The 18,716-nt window shown below is 41.0% G+C and overlaps 1 protein-coding gene across 1 annotated transcript; it reads right to left on the reverse strand.

Moving 5' to 3' along the window:
* Nucleotides 1-5,831: 5,831 nt before the first annotated feature.
* Nucleotides 5,832-18,071, reverse strand: LOC114568540 (solute carrier family 2, facilitated glucose transporter member 1). The gene is made up of 10 exons (XM_028598159.1): nucleotides 18,063-18,071; nucleotides 17,270-17,371; nucleotides 16,379-16,539; nucleotides 12,897-13,137; nucleotides 10,731-10,893; nucleotides 8,161-8,348; nucleotides 7,348-7,452; nucleotides 7,122-7,220; nucleotides 6,798-7,001; nucleotides 5,832-6,146 (listed from the first exon to the last, which is right to left on the reverse strand). Exons 1-10 carry the CDS (start codon nucleotides 18,069-18,071, stop codon nucleotides 5,832-5,834), a joined length of 1,587 nt encoding a protein of 528 aa, XP_028453960.1.
* Between the last annotated feature and the right edge of the window lie 645 nt (nucleotides 18,072-18,716).

Below are 18,716 nucleotides of genomic sequence, written 5' to 3' on the forward strand. Positions count from 1 at the left end.
CAAAGAGAAACAGAAAAGGACGACAATATGGCGACCTGACAAAACTCAACTACTATCAGCAGCTCTGAGTAAAAATCTGATTAGGCACACAGATACAAGTATATGGCTGTGATTGAGGGATGAGAAATACATGAGGCGAAAGAGAAGAGACAGAAGTGTTAGTCAGTGATTGACGTTCACACACAGAAAAACAGCTATGTGTGCCACTATTTAAAGAGATATTCAGCTAAAATCAATTAGTCTGTTCCTTCCTTCAACAAAATGAACATGTGCACCCCAAAGAAGAAAAATAATCCAAACACATGTATGACCGTGCAAGTCAACATATAAATAGTACTCTTTTAAAAAATACATATTTACAAATGAATACTTATTCTCTCTATCTTTGTACAGTGAGTGGAGCGTTTTGAGTTCGTACATGTGCATAAAGTAGATGGCTATGGTTAGGAGCAGTGTGCACCTGGGTCCGGATATTTGCTTCAAATCCTTTCATGTACTTTTGTGATTCGCTGAATTCAGCTGTCTCTTAGAGTGCAGGCACACCAGACAAGTTAGCTTGAAGTCTGGAGCATTTGGCTTGTTCGTTTAGTTTGTATTGCCAGGTGAAAAACAATGAAAGCTTCTTTTGTTTTTTGGGATTTGTCTTGATTTGTCCAAACTGCAAAGAATATCTAATCTGCTTGGATACCAAGTTACCAACTATCTATCGAACAAGACTGCTGTCATATAAGATTCATTTGCAATCCCTGATTCACTTGTAAATGGGCAGTTTTAACTACGAACAACGTTTTTTATATTTTCCACAATGGTTTGAACCAGAGAAAACAAGTTATAGTATGAATGTACCCTGCTGTCGCCCAGCCACAGACCTGCACCTTAAACTTAAAATTCTTATGGATGGATGTGGCACACCAAAACCAAATCCCTCCTGGTCTAAAGAGACATATAGGCTCTCTTTAGCACTTTTAAAACGTCACATTAAACAATCTGTTTTTTCACCAAAGCTTAGATCTCGGAGGTATTTGAAATTGCGATATCACAAAACACAAACCCAACTGGGCAAGTTGAGTAATAGAAAGCATTTTTAATCCATACTAGACTCAGGTTTTAGGTAAAATTCAGTGTTAGTGCCCTATTGCTCGAGCAGTGTAGGTGTAGCCACAGACAGAAGCGGGACCTTGCAAGGAGAGGTTGAACACAACACTGAACACTACCATGAGAGGAGTGTACCGCGCACCTCCCCCAGTGCAAACACAGCACGTCACTATCACCCACAAATACAGCAATGCACAACGAAGCCATGACTCCAACAATTATCTATCCCATCACTGTAAGAAATATTCATCTTAACAAGTCCGCTTACATCGCATCAAATGAGTCTCATAACAAGTGAAAACTATCCACAGAGTTGTTTTTAAATCAGCGTATCAGTCAGTATTTCAAAACAAGGCAGATCCATCCAATCAAATGTTACACTTCAGTATGAATCACTTGAAATACTTGTCAAGATAAATATCTTCCCAGTGTAGCCAAAACAATAAAAAGGCTACATGAATAAATAAATAGTTCTCAAAGTGCAGCATGAATTATTGTAGTTGAAAAAGCTTTTTTAACAACTAGAGTCACTATGTAAAAAATATACTTTGTGTCATACACTTATACACCAAAGATACTGTACAATGTTGGTAATGCATACATATGTAAAAGGTTGACAATGCAACACACACGACACAACGTAGACAGACCCGAAAAATAAAGCCAGAAACACACCCAAAGTGTCTGATTTTAAATGCCTACAGACAACAAACAAAGATATTTTGGTGGTATATGGAGGACAAATGGTTAATTATATTATCTATATAGGTATTTCCATGTTGGGATACATAATTAATATGTTACTCACTATAATAATGTGTTAAAAGTTGCGTTCAGTGCGTTTGGGCTTTGGATGTTATGCAGATATTCTAAGTGTGAACACAATCTGCATGTTGAATCACAACAACTTGTCATATTGGCATCCTGAAACACGTGGAACAAGTTAGCACATCTGAAAGTTTTAGACCAAAATGCAATTTTCATTTTCAAGAAAAATGACTTTAAGAATTTTGACCTGAAGGCAGATTGTAGTTTCAGTTCTTAAACAATTTCCAATCTTTTTTTTGCAGTTTGCACTGGAGGCAGAATCTCATTTGTTTGAGTTAACAAACTTCAGAGCTTGAGATTACAGTACGTTTCCTGTAACCTCTGTTCTCCGAATATCACCATGGTGAAACACCAAAATGAATGATTGAGTAAGAATACTGCAGTATTTGGAGCATGATAGGTTACATCCAATAGACAAAAAAAGGTTTTGGTAAATAAATAATAACAAATCTGGCACTGGTATGGTAAATTCAAGACCACACAGGATGTCCCTTTGTAGCTATCTTACCTCGACATACATAGGCAATTTGTTAATTTTTAACAGGGGGTGACAGCGTAACAATGCTTTTGGTTTTGGCTTTTGGTAGTCTAAAAAAGTTTAAAGAATAATATAAATCCAAGTCGAAACCGACAGAAGGGCCGGACTCAGAGAAAAAGATGCAATTAAAAATCCGTCTTCTACTTCAGCACCACGGACAGGGCCATGGATTTATCCAAACTTCAACATCCAAAATGTTTCCGAGCCATGGTCGGGGCCGTAGATTCTAACTTGCACAAACCTCAGTCAGTTAAAGGACCAATGAGTCAGGCAGACTAGACAAACTACTTCCACTAAACAACCCCTCTGCCCCTCCACTCTCTCTGCTACTAGGACATGGAGAGGGGGGTTGGCAGGTTAACAAAGGGGATGCACTATGGTCACTTGGCATCCCCCCTCAAATCACCTGCAGCCTATCCAGGTATAGGTCTATAAATCGGCTAACTTACATAACTTAGCATTCAGTTGGCAGCAAGAACGCCAAACTTCATTATATCAGTGTGTCTCTCATAGTTTTGGCCTTTTAAATTACTTTTTCCTGCATCCAGAGTAGCTCTGCTTTTGAATACTGTTTGAAAAACTAAAACGTCAATCTGTTACATTCAAGGTGCTTTAAATGCCCCAATAGATCTTATAAATCTTATGAAACTACCATAACCCAATGGCGTGCTGCCATTCATTTAATAAAAGGAGTCTGGTTTTCAAGATGGTGGATATCTCATTTTGGAATGACACTCTTTGTTTTGATTGAACAAAGTATTTTCTCGTATTGTCACAGAGGTCAACACAATAAGGTAGTCATAGTCCTCATTTCCCCCTTTGTGAAAATGAGAAATTATAAAGAAAAAACAATAATTAAACCAGATTAGTCATTCTAATCAAACAACAGGAACTCTTCCACTAAAGTGTTGTTTACCAGTCCTTTTACATTAATAGCACTTGCTCTATAGTTTCCTGTCTCATTATCAGCTCAGACATTAGGTTGCAGATTTTATTATGACTCCTATCTATTCTAATAACAGCTTGGCCAGATATACGCAGTTGCTCAGGTAAATATAGTTGAAAACTATTATTCTATTATTTTGACATAAAGCGCTGTTAGGCTCAATGACTTCTACATTAGTGATTGGGGCGCTAATGCTCGCTTCGCTGCTTATCAGGTTGATAAAGTGCGTCTAAATAGAGAGTAACAAATGAGATTTACAGTGTGGCACTCTACCACAGCAGGTAAAGATCACTACAGACTCATTCCGCTGTCATTTCTGGAGGAAAGCATTATGTTTCTAAATTTGCTTTAGTGTATTATATCTATATACTTCATACAAAAATCTATTTCTAAGGTAATAAATACTAATTCTTTTCTTGACAAAATAAAATATACATTGCACATTACCCTACTGTAATCTACACGTGTAAAACAATTCAGCCAACGTGTTATTGTCCACAGGTCACAGTCATTAGCAACGGTCATGATTTCACCAGATTGTAATAATTTTCCAAATACAGTAAAGCACTAATACATACGATTTAACAACAAATTAAATTCTTTTCACACTACATTTTTCCTATTCATAAATCAGAATAGAAATTGAGCCAATGACGAGTTTTTTTTCAACAGAATTCTCTGGTAAAGAGTCAATTTTGTTAATGTAAATGTAGAACTGAGCACCAACTTCATTTACCGAAAATCGAAGAACGAGCAGGACAAGACCTCTAAAAGAGCGCAAAGGTCGCCTAAACTAAAGGAAGTTAAATAAACTGGGGGATCACAGCTTTGTCCACCAATTTAGCTTTCAGAATGAACAAACTTGAGACCTGTGGCTCCTGCTAATTTCCCATCCTGACTTTAACAACCAGAAGAAAACACGTTTGAGGTTACATGTGCTGACCAGGTGGCAATTAAAGTTCAGTAGGCTACTTTGGCATTTGCTAAAAAAGCTCTCCAGTCTGTGAGCTCGTAGTCAACAGCTGAAGGCAGAGCATCACCCTTCTTAAGCTATGTTCACACTTGGCGTCTTTTTTAACAAGAAAAGGTTGACTAGGGCGCTTTTGTAATTAAAAAAGCAGCTGGCAGCGTTTTGATTCCAAAAAGCAGCCGAGAGCATCTTTTGTTGCTATAACAACAGCTACTGCTACAGTATCCTAGAGCGCTATGAGGAGCAGTGCTAATTAGCCTGGAATAACGGAAACCGAATTTAGCCCTGCCCACAACATTTAAGGTCGGGAAGTTCGGTATGGACTTGATCCATTGTGGAGCATCTATGCTCGAACCAGAGCTGTTTGGACCAATCAAATTGTCAGGGCGGGCTTTATACGATGATGGACAAATGATAAACAGTGACGTAATCAACCACATCCCCATGGAGCGCTTGGGTTGAATTTGTTGACAACAAACATGGCTGCTGCTGGAGAATTGAGATGTGTAGATTCCGCCATCGCGTCTGTTTTTTTTTTCCAGAAAAGTTGAACTTTTTTCATCTTCAAAGAGACGCCCTGAGCGGCAGAAAAAAAAAAAGAAGAAGTCCTGCGGACTTTTTTGAAAACACGGCTTATTCAATAGGATAATAATGTAAAACAGACGCTGGCAGCTTCAAAAAAGACGCCAAGTGTGAACATAGACCCGGGACTTGAGAACACATCATCACCAAAACATCAACAAGATCTAACAGATTAAACACCAAATCAAAAAAATTTACAGGATGAAACTACAAAGTTATATTGCACTAAAATACCCACTGTAACGTCCTGTCTAAACTTTAAAAAAAAAGAAAAAGAAAAAAGAATGAGAAAGAAAAGGTGCGTTGTTGCTATCCATGTCTAACTCACACTTCATGGACCTGAACTCAGAAGTGAATGGACTTGCACAAAAGGCTGCGCCATTGTCAACACAGTCTGCCTCTAGTCTACCTGGACTCCTGTTAGTAACTATTTCCATCAACACAAGCTGCGTTTGCCGTGTCGTCCAGACTAGACACAGAGCTGTCTCGAAAAAGACTCACCCCTTTCAATGAATGTAGCTTAATTCCTAGGAATGTACAGTAGATATTATCTGTAATATTGTACAGTGACTGCTTTCCTTTCACAGCTAAGGAAGGGAGGATTTAAATAGAAGGAAGTGGAGGAAATGTCACAGAAAAATAAGAAGTTGAAGGAGTTACCGTGAAAGCAGAAAGCATGACCTTTTAAAGGCCAAAGCCTACAAGTTGATTATGCTGTTGTTCTCGGTAGGTATGTTATAAAAATTATATCGCTTCTATAGTTCCAAGGTGGGATAATTGACTACAATTTACAGCTAATCTTTGTAATCTCGGTGATTCTTCCTTCATTTATAACCCCCCCTTCAGCCATTAAACTCTTATGTACAGCAACTCTACAAACTCTCCTGCGCTGTCGATTGGGATTTCTCTTCCAGGGGCGTGTTTTCAGCTGCCGGAGGAGGAGCTGCTGCTGCCGGCGCCGCCACCAGCGGGACCTTCTCCTTCACCGGTGAGGCGGGGAGTGTGGTGGCGGCGCTGGCGGGAGGGTCCTCCACAGACGAGGAGGTCGTAGGCAGGGCGCCGCCGAAGCCGCGGGCGATCTCGTCGAAGGTCTTGCCCCTCGTCTCTGGGACTTTGATGAAGGTGAAGATGAAAAAGAAGATGAGGAAGGCGGTGAAAATGAGGAAGACCCAAGGCCCGCACCACTCCTAAAGGGGAGAAGAACAGAGAACAGAGGCGAGTCAGACTTTTATCGAAAAAAGCACTTGAATTTACACGTTCAGAGTTCTCACGTCTTTAAAAAATATATATATTTATATACAGTATATATAATAGAGAAGGAAAAAAGTAAATGCAAAAGAGAAAAGAGAACAGGAAATACAGAAATACATTTAGAAAAAAGTCTGTGTGATCTAAGTTGAAGATTTTATATAACACAAAAGATCATGGAAGGTGAAATCAAACCCTGAAAAAAACACATAATAAATAAATAAATAAAAGTTGTAATAAATAAAGACAAAGCCAAAAAGAGAAAGAAAAAAAAGAAGGTCAAACACGAAATGCTTGATTTTAGATTTTAATTAAATATGATGACCTATTTTTTATGTTTTTTTAAGATTCTCTTTTTGGGCATTTTAGGCCTTTAATATATACAGTATAGGACAGCTGTAGACATGAAAGGGGGGAGAGAGAGAGAGAGAGAGAGAGAGAGAGAGAGAGAGGGGGGAATGACATGCAGCAAAGAACCACACAATCTTCTTCTTTTTTTTAAATAAACAGAGACAAAGCAACAACAAAAAAAAATTTCAAACAAATTCCAAAAACAAAATTTAAAACCAGGGCCAACGCCTCTCCCTTACCACTAGTTTGGGGAAGCTCATTCCAACCAGGAAGTTGGCCGTCCAGTTGCAGCAGCCGGCCACAGCCATGGCGGCCGGGCGGGGCCCCTGGGAGAACAGCTCGGCCACAATGAACCACGGGATTGGACCGGGGCCCATCTCAAACATGGCCACAAACAGCATGACGGCGACGATGGCCATGTAGCTCATAACGGGAATGTCCTTCTGCTCAGAAAGAGGGAGAGAAAACATCCGACCGATGACGTCTTGATTCAAAAACACCAACGGCGGTACTGGTGGACAAAGAGTTCAAAGGGTTAACAGCGTGACAGTACTAAAACTCACCAGCAGGAGGGAGATGGTCATGAGCACGGCGCTGATCGCCATTCCACCCAATCCTACTAGGTGCAGAGTCCTCCGTCCCGCCTTCTCCACCAGGAAGAGCTGGAAGACAGACACAGGAGGCAGTGATTCGCTGCTGGACGCACACACACACACACACACACACACACACACACATATCTCACACCCATATCTCACACACACAAACAGACACACTGATGTCACTCACAGAAACAACCGTGAAGATGACGTTGACAATGCCGGCTCCGATGGTGGCGTAGATGGGCTGTTTCACACCGGCTGAGTCAAAGATGCCTGTCGAGTAGTAGAACACCTGGGAGGGGGGGCACAGAGAATAAGATCTGGAATTATGTCAATGTCTGTCACAGTTTTATAGCCTATAAACCGAATCACCTAATCTTTGTGTGACATAAAAACCATGTCCGGGTGGACAAACAGCAGCTGATTTGAATTGAGGCGAGATGTGAAATTGGCATACTTGTTTATCTCTGTTGTCATTTTCAGCCATAACTGTAAAGTCTAAAGATATATAGTTTAAAAATGCCCCTCGAGATTTTATGGTCATAACACGGTCGGTTGTACAGAAATAACAGACCGTTGAATGCCGTGAGTGACCAATCAGAATCAAGTATATCACAAGGCCGTGTGATAAAATCTGTATTAATAATTGGAATCTGCAAAGTAACTAGTAGAGGGAGTTAAAAAGTATAAAGTAAGTACCAGAAAATGGAAAAACTCTGGTAAAGTACAAGTACCTCAAATTGTACTTAAGTAAATGTACTTAGTTACTTTCCACAACTATAATATGTACGCTATGCAGTGTATGCATGGATTATATAATGGTATTCTTCTTAAAATAGACCTCAGTACGAGTAGATGTTGCCAGGCTAACAACTAATAGGGATCCAAATAAAAGTGTGTTTAAAAGCGTGTGTATGTAGCCCTATGCGTGTGTGTGTGTGTGTGTGTGTGTGTGTGTGTGTGTGTGTGTGTGTGTACAGGCTGCCTGTTGCGGACTCACAGCGTTGATCCCCGACAGCTGCTGGGAGAGCTGCAGCATGACGGCGATGAGGAGGGGCTGACGATACGCCGCGACGCGGAACAGCTCGGGGATGGTCACCTTCTTCTCCATGGCCATCTTAGCACTCTCCTCCTTCATCTCCTGCATGTCCTTACTCACATCCTCACTGCCACGCAGACGCACCAGCACTGTCAACAGCACAGATGCACAATATGTCTTTCTGTCTTTGAAAAATGCTCTGTTGTGCTAACAGGGTGCTGATGCTGAGTCAGTGCACTAACACACCGGTGTAAAGAAACAAGCAGCGGTAGTCAAACAGTGGGAGACCAAAACCATTTACCATCATTGGATGATATCTATTAATCCTGGAAATAGTGTGAAAACATAACACAAGGCCTACTAATTCCCTTTTTCATTGTAACTCTCCATCTCCATGACTGCTAATCAAATTCCATTCACTGATGAAGGCCATGAGATTTAGTTAAAGGTACTCTAAGCCAGCGTTTCTCAAATGGGGGTAAGTGTACCCCGAGGGGTACTTAGGAGGACTGCAGGGGATACGTGAGCAAAGTTTTTGTTGCTGCTTTTGAAGTTTGTCACTTTTTCAAAGTTTTTGTTGCTTTTCGTCACTATTTTCGACCAGTTCTTGCCTTCCTTCCTTCCTTTTTTCTACTGTCTTCTTTTTTTTTTTTTTTTTTTATCCAAGTTTGTCAAAGTTTTTGTTGCTTTTTTCCAAAAAACAATTCCGCCTTTTTCAAGGTTTTTGTAACTTTTTTCTAAGTTTGGCTTCCTTCTTTCTACTGTGTTTTTTTTACAAGTCTGTCGCTGTTTTTGATACTACTTTCCACCCATTCTTGCCTTACTTCCTTCTTTCTACCGACTTTTGTTTTGTTTTTACGTATTTTTTTTAAAGTTTTTGTTGCCTTTTTTCATTAGCATTTAAAAGATGGCTGTTGTTTGGTAAATCTATTGCTGGTCAGGGGGTACTTGGCTTAAAAACACAATTCAAACAGGGTACATACATATTGAAAAAAGTTTTAGAACCACTGCTCTAAGTGATGTTGGGTGATGGCACTTCTTGTTGACGTTCAAAGTATTTTCAAACAAAAAGAGGCTAGCTCGCCCCTCCCTCCTCTTCCTCATCCCGTCCCCTTCCCCCTCCCTTCTGCGCACTAACCCCATTCCACCCATTTTGTATGTTTGCACTCCACTGAGTGGCTGTTTTCAGGGGTTATTGGCAGACCCAGAGGGAATCTGCCGATCCAAATATTGCATTTTAAATATTTAGTGGTACCCTTAAAGCCAATATATGGCATCCTTGTGGTCTAGTGGTTGAAAACACTGACCATGTTATTGCAATTTCCCTGTTTTGAGTTCAGATGGGAATATATTACCCTTTAACTCTCTCTCTCTCCTCATTTCTTCGCCGCTCTCCATATGATCCAATAAAGGTAAAAAAAATAAATGCCCAAAGATAAAATCCCAAACTATGGCACCCTCCAGTTGTAGCACCAGAGAATACAATGTGGTAGACAGACCCCCCCCTCCAACCCCCATGACTCTGACCTGGGACACTGACATGAATTGGCTGAAAGCACACAGACTATACCAGTTTTCAGCAGGATTGTCTCATTTTCCTACTAACACTTATGCCATTAGAGTTAAAGACACTATAATTATAAATAAAACATAAAAATCCTACACACAGTGGCTTTAAAGTTGCTCTCTCTGGAGATACAATAACTATAACATTATTATTTAAAACTTTTTTTATGTTCAGCTGTAAAACATAAGAGGCAGAGCCGATTCTTTATCTTCGCCAGAGAGCGCTTTTTGCTGCAAACGCCACAAATGCCACCCAGTCCCAGAAACTACGATGCAACTGTTAAACTGCGGAGAGGTGTGAAGGAGAAGTAGGTCAGAGCCTCGGAGTCGACCCCGACAGGATGCGTGTTGAACAGATGCCAGAACCTTCTGCCTGTTCAAGGACTCTTTTCTCCAGGCTAAAGCATCTGACTCACCTCATCTCACTCCTGGGTTACCTGTGACTACTGATATCTCCCCGTCTCTCTATTTTCTTTCTTTCTCCTTGATCTTTCTGTCTTTTTTTCTCACTTTCATCGGCTCTTTTTCTCTTTCCCACACTTTCTTCATCTCAATTTTGCTCCTTCCTTCCTTCTCCTCTGACTCACATGCGGTTCCTTCATGTTACAGTTTCTGTATAACAGTAATGGGAGCAGTTGTGGTAATATTGGTACTCGGTTTAGGTGGTCGTGACTACCACACTGATAGCAGTAACAGTAGTAGTATTATTGTTGTCAGTAGAAGCAGCAGGCATAGCAGCAGGAATGTCAGTGGTATAGCAGTAAAAGTATTGCCAATAGAATCAGAAGTATTTATTTTAAAGATTCTTTTTTGGGGCTTTTATGGCTTTTATGGACAGAACAACTTGAAGACAGGAAAGGGAAGAGAGAGATAGGGTTACACACTCTACCGGGTGAGCTAGAGGTCGCCCCAGGTGGTATTATTTTGAGTAGAGGCAGAGGTTTTGTAGTGGTATTAGTGCGTACCTTTGCGTGCCTGCTCCTCCTTTTTCAGGTTGATGAGCAGGAAGCGAGGGCTCTCTGGACAAAAGGGAAGCAGGATGCACTGCAGCACAGCAGGGGCCACGGTGAGGGCCAGCAGCAGGGGCCACATCTTGGCTGAGCCCAGCAGAGCCTCCAGGCCAAAGATCTAAACACCAAGGCCACAACACAACAGCTCGGTCAGAGTTACTGCAAAGCTAAATAATCCCCCAGTGGAAAAAATTACTGTAGCAAAGAATTGTAATGAGAAAAATTACATTTAAGCATTATTCCTTATATTTTTATGTTTTATTTCTACTTTAATTCTCTCACATTATTGAAAGACAGTTTATCTCAGTTTCTGAGGTGTCCAGTCTGGAACATAATGTGAGCACTGTTTGTCTGAACAGATAGGGGCTACAAGGTCACCCTAAAACTATCTCTAGTTTTCGCATGCCAGTTAAGATGTAACGGGGGTGTGAAAGTTGTACAGGGAGGAGGCAAAATGGCTCTGAGATGTCTGCATGTGTATCAGATTGCCTGTAAGAATTGTAGCGTCATAATAATCCAGGTGCGTGTGTGCTGTCACTGAAGATGCATGTAAGCCTAGTGGTTCTGTCCACTCATTTGATAACCTGACTCCACACTGGGCTGCGGTCTTTTGTGAAATCATGTTGCTCCTATATTTGCAAATATATATGTTTTTAATAAAATACAAAAACCCCAACTTGGTTTTAGTCTCAGTCTGTCTTATTTGTTTCAATTTACTAAACTCTGAAAACTCCCCCCCTGCTGCAAAGGAAACGACGGGCTGCAACTAGTGATTATCAGCATTGTCCATTGTCTGTTGATTATTGTCTTGATTAATCGATTTTGTTCTTCAGTTTATAAAATGTCAGAAAATGGTCAAAAATGGCGATCAGTGTTTCCCAAAACCCAAGATGACGTCCTTTTGTCCACAACTCAAAGGAGAAACTAGAAAATATTGACATTTAAGAAGCTTAATTCAGAAAATTTGACTTTTTCCATAAAAAATGACTCAAACCGATTTATCGATTATAAATGTAGTTGGCGATTAATTTAATAGTCGGCAACTAATCGATTAATCTTTGCAGCTCTAAACATTATTATAGAGGTAACTGTAACTTAAAGACCTGGACCCTATTTTCCCATGTTTATGTGTCAAAGTGACTGATGAGAACAACGAAAGAAAGAGTGAGATCCTTTTTGTTTAACATGAAACAACGCTATCGCCAAACCCACCAGACTCCATTTGAACAAACTGTTATTGTATCGACACACCTATATCGATAAATACACTTCACTCAAAGTCAGCAGGAACAAAATCTTCCAAAAAATCAAAAGCCATGCCACTGTTCCAACAATCACCTCTCTGGTTTGGTTGAAATAAACCCTTAATTCACCCATTTACAAGTGGAAATATTGCTGGCTCTATACGCAACAGTTAATATTTATTTAAATGGAGTTTGGCGATGGCGGTTTTGATGCTGTTTCTGGTTAAACAAAAAAGGATCTTACTCATTTGTCTCTGTAGAATGATAATCTAAGCCTTTTAGGGGTGGCAGTAGCTCAGTCTGTAGGGAGTTGATCGCTGGTTCAAGTCCCCATACGGACCAAAGTATGGTGGTGGACTGGTAGCTGGAGAGGTGCCAGTTCAACTCATGGGCACGGCCACGGTACTCTTGAGCAAATCACCGAACCCCCAACTGCTCGGGGCGCCTGTCCATCGACAGCTGCAGCCACCTCATCTCTCCATTAGTGCATGTATAGGTACTGAGCATGTGTGTGTATTTCAGGCCTGTGTGTAATGTGTATAATGTATTCTAACAACAGAGTGTAATTTCCCTTGCGGGATTAATAAAGTATACATAATTATTATATTATATACATTATTCAGCCTGTATAGCGCCTGCCGACTGCAGCGGTCTTGCTCTATACTGGACAAAACTTTGAACATCTTTTTCAAAAAATATTGTTCCAATCAGTCACTTGACACAAAAACATGGGAAAATAGGGCCCAGCTTGAAAAATACAAACGTTTCCCTTTATCTTCCCTGAGAAATTCAAATTACTGACTTTAAGATTTCTGGTATAAATCAACAGCTGTTAGGTCATATCAATTTGAGGTTTGTTAGGAAGCCTCCTGCTGACCTGAGCGATCAGGATGCCCACCACCACACCGAGCTGGTGAAGAGTGCCGAAGGCGCCTCGGAGGGGAGTGGGCGACACCTCGCCCACATACATGGGAGTCAGGCCGGTAAAGAGGCCGCAGAACAGGCCGATGACCAGGCGACCGGCGATCACCATCTCATAGGAGGAGCAGATGGTGGAGAAGCCCATGAGGAGGCCGCCGATCACCGCCAGAGAGTTCACCAGGAACATGGAGCGGCGCCTGAGGGGGAGGAAAGAAGAGAAATAGCTGTGTTATTAGAGTAAGCAGAGAAACTATTTTCAGTAAACTACGCTGTGCCGTTTGCTTAAAGGTCCCATGACACGCTGCTTCTTGGATGCTTTATATAGACCTCAGTGGTACCCTAATACTGTATCTAAAGTCTCTTTTATATAGACCTTAGTGGTCCCCTAATACTGTATCTAAAGTCTCTTTTATATAGACCTTAGTGGTCCCCTAATACTGTATCTGAAGTCTCTTTTATATAGACCTCAGTGGTCCCCTAATACTGTATCTGAAGTCTCTTTTATATAGACCTCAGTGGTCCCCTAATACTGTATCTGAAGTGTCTTTTATATAGACCTTAGTGGTCCCCTAATACTGTATCTGAAGTCTCTTTTATATAGACCTTAGTGGTCCCCTAATACTGTATCTGAAGTCTCTTTTATATAGACCTTAGTGGTCCCCTAATACTGTATCTGAAGTCTCTTTTATATAGACCTTAGTGGTCCCCTAATACTGTATCTGAAGTCTCTTTCCCAAAATTCAGCCTTGGTGCAGAATTACAGCCACTAGAGCCAGTCCCACAATGAGCTTTCCTTAGGATGTGCCATTTCTGTGTCTGTAGCCTTAAATGCTATTGAGGAGGAGAGGGGGGGGGGGGGGCAAGGTGGAGGGTGGGTGTGTGGCCTTGACCTCGTTTGAAAGCCATGCCTCTCTCCCATGGGTGGGCCATATTCTCTGGGCGGGCAAAGCAGAGAAAGGGGAGGTAACCTTGCTCCTTATGAACTCATAAGGAGAAGATTCCAGATCGGCCCATCTGAGCTTTCATTTTCTCAAAGACAGAGCAGGATACCCAGGGCACGGTTTTTACCTATCATCATTTCTAGCCACTGTGGGACCATAGGCAGGCTGGGGGAACACATATTAATGTTAACAAAAACGTCATTTTCATGCCATGGGACCTTTAAATACATTTTTCTGATTATTACATACTTTTACTTAAGTAAAATGTCCAATGCAGGGCTTTTACTTGTGACAGAGTATTTTTACAGTGTGGTATTATACTTTCACTTAAGAGAAGGATCTGAATAATTCTTCCACTGCTGGTAATTAGCCTTAGAGGGTTGGTGGTGGGGAAGTCAGCTGAGAGGTTTGTGGTTTAGGAAGATTGACAAGTCCATCGATTAACTGAGGGATTACCATAAGTGTGTCAGGACTGATTGACCTGCCTGAGCCAATGTAAAGGTCAGCTGTTTGCCTGTCTAATTAGATTATTGACAGGTAGGTGTTACAGGACAAACATGTATGTGTTCATGTGTTCCTTTGTGAGTGCTTGACCTTGTGTGACAAGATGAAAGATATCAGCAAATCTAATTTTTTTTCTTTTGTTTTCTGTCAAATGTATTTTTGTCTTTTGTGCGTCGCAGGTTTTATTAGATTCGTCTACTATACGGATTCTTTAAAGTGCTCATATTATGCTCATTTTCAGGTTCATAATTGTATTTAAAGGTTGTACAATAATAGGTTTATGTGGTTTACTTTTCAGAAAACACCATATATTTGTTGTACTGCACATTGCTGCAGGTCCTCATTTCACCCTGTGTGTTGAGCTCTCTGTTTTAGCTACAGAGTGAGACATCTGACTTCTATTCCATCTTTGTTGGGAGTTGCACATGCGCAGTAAGTACTGCTAGCTTGTCAGTTGCAGAGTATGAGGGCGTGCCATGCTAGCAGCTAGGCGAGCATTAGAACGTGTGTTACAAAGTGACCACGGCTGGACTACAATAGAGCTGTTTGGAGCAGTTTGTGAACAATGTTTTCTGTTGGAGATGCTAAGTCCCTTTGGGGTGGACTTTGGGCTTTTTCACTTTTTAAACCTATAACATGCACAAAAAGATCTTTAACACAATAAAGGAAATGGGAAAAGCCAAAAAGCATAACATGTGCAATTTAACATTTTGGGAATTCCGTTTATTTGCTCTGTTTTAGAGAATTAGACGAGACCACCAATACAAATCTCAAGTCTGTGTGTTAAGTATGGAGCTAGAGTAGGAGGCAATTAGATTAGCTTAGCATAAAGGCTGGAAGCAGAGAGAAACAGCTAGCCTGAATCTACAAGGTAAAAAAAAAATCTGCCTACCAATTCATCTAAAGCTGACTTTAACAGGCTGCATTGTGTTTGTTTAATCTGACCCAAACAGAAATTAACTTTGGACGAAGCCAAGCTAGTCGTTTGCCCCTGATTTCAGTCTTTATGCTATTTAATTGTAGATAAAAAAAATATATTTCCCCCAAATGCCTTGTTCCTTTTCAAATATTTTTAAATCTCAATTCATTGACACGTTCATCCAATTTTAAGTGTGAAAAAAACAGTGTAAAAAAACCAAATGTTACGTATGTGAAAAAATACATTTATGGCAGTGGTTAAGACAACAGAAAGAAAAAAGGATTGCAGATTGATGCTCAGGGTAAAAAACAGAGGCAAATGGAGGAATGAAAGAACAACTCGGGGGAACATTAGAGCTGAGCAGTGGGCTCAAGACAGACACGCTTCATAAGCTCCATTAGGAGCAATGGTTGTCCAGATGAATCACACAGGAAATAAACTAAAGGAAAAACACAACTCAAACCAAAGCAAAGAAATACTTGATATTGACAGTAAATATGTCTAAAAAAAACAACCTGATAATTAAAATGCAAAATATACATCTCTACCTGCGCATTATACAGACACAATGAGGTTTAGCTTCTCATTACACAAGTTTACACAATAGCTGGTTTTAGAGTGCGTTCCATTTGTACTCAGAAGCCGGATTTTCCGAGGTCAAAGTCAGAAACACGTCCCATGATCTCAGATTTCCGAGCTCGGAAATCCAACATGGCTGCCCCGTGCATCAACAGTAGTGAAAGATGTAGTAACATACAGTTATACGCACTTGTTAGTGAGACACTGTCTTATTTGTGTCTCACTAAATCAGTCGTACAAACAGTCCTGTCCACCTTCTATCTGTAGACATGTTGCTGTATGCACAAAAAAACGTAACAACGTATTGCGTTGTTACGAACTGGCATTTGCTATCAATGGCTAACCTGGCTAGAGCTAATGAAAACAATGAAAATCCGACTTGTAAATGGAACGCATTCAACTGGGGTGGGAAGTCATTCCCAGCTCCAGTTCCAAAGGTAAATGGAACGCACTAGTATCATGCACATTTAATTAAAATTAAAATATTAAACCTACCTGCCAAATCGGTTGGCCATGACGCCTACGCTGAAGGAGCCCACCATGCCGCCGACACTGAAGATGGCGACGGCGATGCTCCAGACGATGGTACACACCCCCGGGCTGATGGGCTTGCCATACCGCTCAACCCAGGTATCGTTGAAGAAAGATCGTAGTTTCTGATGGCAGGGAAGAGATAAATAATTTAAACATTGACTACAAAACATATTGCCTGTATTTAAAGATAGAAATACGCTGCTATAATTGGAATAGTTTCAGTAATGGTCAGCTAAAGGAATATTTTGTACAGAGCTAAAGCCAGAGGTTGATTAGCGTAGCTTAGCATACAGACTGAAAGCAGGGGGAAACAGCTAGCTCGGCTCTGTCAAGAGATTAAAAATGGGTAGTCTCGCATTGCCAGACCTTCCTCCACAGCGCTGCAGAGGAGGGTCTGGCTAGTCCACACATCATTCCGGGATGGGAGAAAAACGTGCTCCAGTTTTGTTGGCATTTCTTTAAACCAATCACAATTGTCATGGGCGGGGCTAAGCTCCGCATGGAGCAACGTTGCCTCTGCAAAACAGCCTCGGGAAATTTGTACGTTCAAAAGTTGTTTTAGTCATGCAAGAGAAAACTCAGATAGGACAGATAGTCTAGCTAGCTGTCTGGATTTACCCTGCAGAGATCTGAGGAGCAGTTAACCACAGTCCTCAGAAATCCACTAGTGTTTAGAATTACAACACAAAGAAAGCGGAAAGTAACGGGACATCCGACCAAAAAGAGTGTCATCCGGCAGAATTTCCGGCGGCAACGGAGCAATACCGGAAGTGGAACGTCGTGGATATAGACTATGGAGTCTCAGATCTTAGCAACAAACCCACTCTGATTAGTTACCAGCTAATCACCAACCTGTTCGGGGGCATTGATGACTCCTGTGTTGTAACCAAACTGCAGAGAGCCGATGACGGCGGTGCCGAGAGAGAACAGGAGATAACCTGTCACCTGCTTTTGCTGCAGGGAGAAAGAACGGGGGAGAACAGGAGGAGAAAATGCCAGGAAGAAGAGGAAAAGAATGATGTGGAAATAAATGGAAGGGTGGAGGAAGAAAACAACAAGAGAGAGAGAGAGAGAGAGAGAGAGAGAGAGAGAGAGAGAGAGAGAGAGAGACATAATAAACATGAAATCTGAGCTCATAATGAGATTTCCAGTAATTGCAGCGGGTATACTGACGCAATAAAACTGCGATGTTGATGGCAGACAGGTCAGTGACGCATCAATATAATAATAACAAGATCAGGTATCAAACAGTGGAATCATGCTCAGAGTACACATAAACACACCGCACATGCAGCCACACAAGATCAATCATATTTATACTGAAATCAATACGACTTCATGTAATTCATGGAAACATCAGAGTATTTAGAAAAAAAACCTTTAAAACCTACAAATAAAACCTGAAATGTACTATATAATATACTATATTTGTATGAACTCTCGGAGGCCCTACACGCTAAGTTAAATCAACTATCTCTGTGATCAGTTGTTTTCATGTTTTTATGTGTTTTTCTTTCTCAAACATAATCAGCTAAATGCAGATGAAACTCAAAACTGAAGCAGTCCACCTGCTCCTGCGTCTGAGCCGGACGGCCGCCATAATGCCATCAATTCATCTCGGTAATGAAATCCGAGGGAGCATTACTGACGCCATGGCGATCAGATGTTATGTAAGGGCTGGTCTGACCCTCATTGAGCCTCCATAAGATTCACTCATGAAGGAAATAAAAATAAGTTTGTGGCATTTAAAAAAGAAAATCAGCTTATTCATCTCTGATGATGTCTTCTAGCTGAAACACATTTGTTTTTGTTTTTTTGCCCTCATTGAATAAGAAGATAATTTATCGATGAGTATCTTACCTGCTGGAGGTTTAGTTTGTTTTTGTCACCAGATACACGGTGACTAAGATTTGGGAGCTGGCTATTTTCATTATTAATCAGTTTATTATTTCTCTATTAATTTGTTACCAGCCACGACAGCGACGCTGGTATTGTTTTCACCTTGTGAGTGAGTGTGTGTGTGTGTGTGTGTGTGTGTGTGTGTGTGTGTGTGTGTCATCATGGCAAAATATGGTCCTGGACCCACCTACGTAGCGGGAACTACCACAGAGTCAGTTTTGTGTCTGTCTGTCTATCTATCTGTCTGTCTGTCTGTCTGTCTGTCTGTCTGTCTGTCTGTGTGCTTGTGTCTGTCTGTCTGTGTGTTTGTGTATGTCTTGTCTGTCTGTCTGTCTTTCTGTGTATATGTTTATGTCTGTCTGTCTGTTTGTCTGTCTGTGTGCTTGTGTATGTCTTGTCT

The sequence above is a fragment of the Perca flavescens genome, chromosome 14 (genome assembly GCF_004354835.1).
Source record: "Perca flavescens isolate YP-PL-M2 chromosome 14, PFLA_1.0, whole genome shotgun sequence".
NCBI lineage: Eukaryota > Metazoa > Chordata > Actinopteri > Perciformes > Percidae > Perca > Perca flavescens.

What these genes read in the sequence shown, in the direction of transcription:
- LOC114568540 (XM_028598159.1), bottom strand. An exon ending in TCATCAATGCCCCCGAACAG is followed by an intron (nt 16,540 to 17,269) that starts GTTGGTGATTAG and finishes CCCTGCCATCAG; the next exon opens with AAACTACGATCTTTCTTCAA. An exon ending in TGACCATCTCCCTCCTGCTG is followed by an intron (nt 7,002 to 7,121) that starts GTGAGTTTTAGT and finishes CTTTCTGAGCAG; the next exon opens with AAGGACATTCCCGTTATGAG.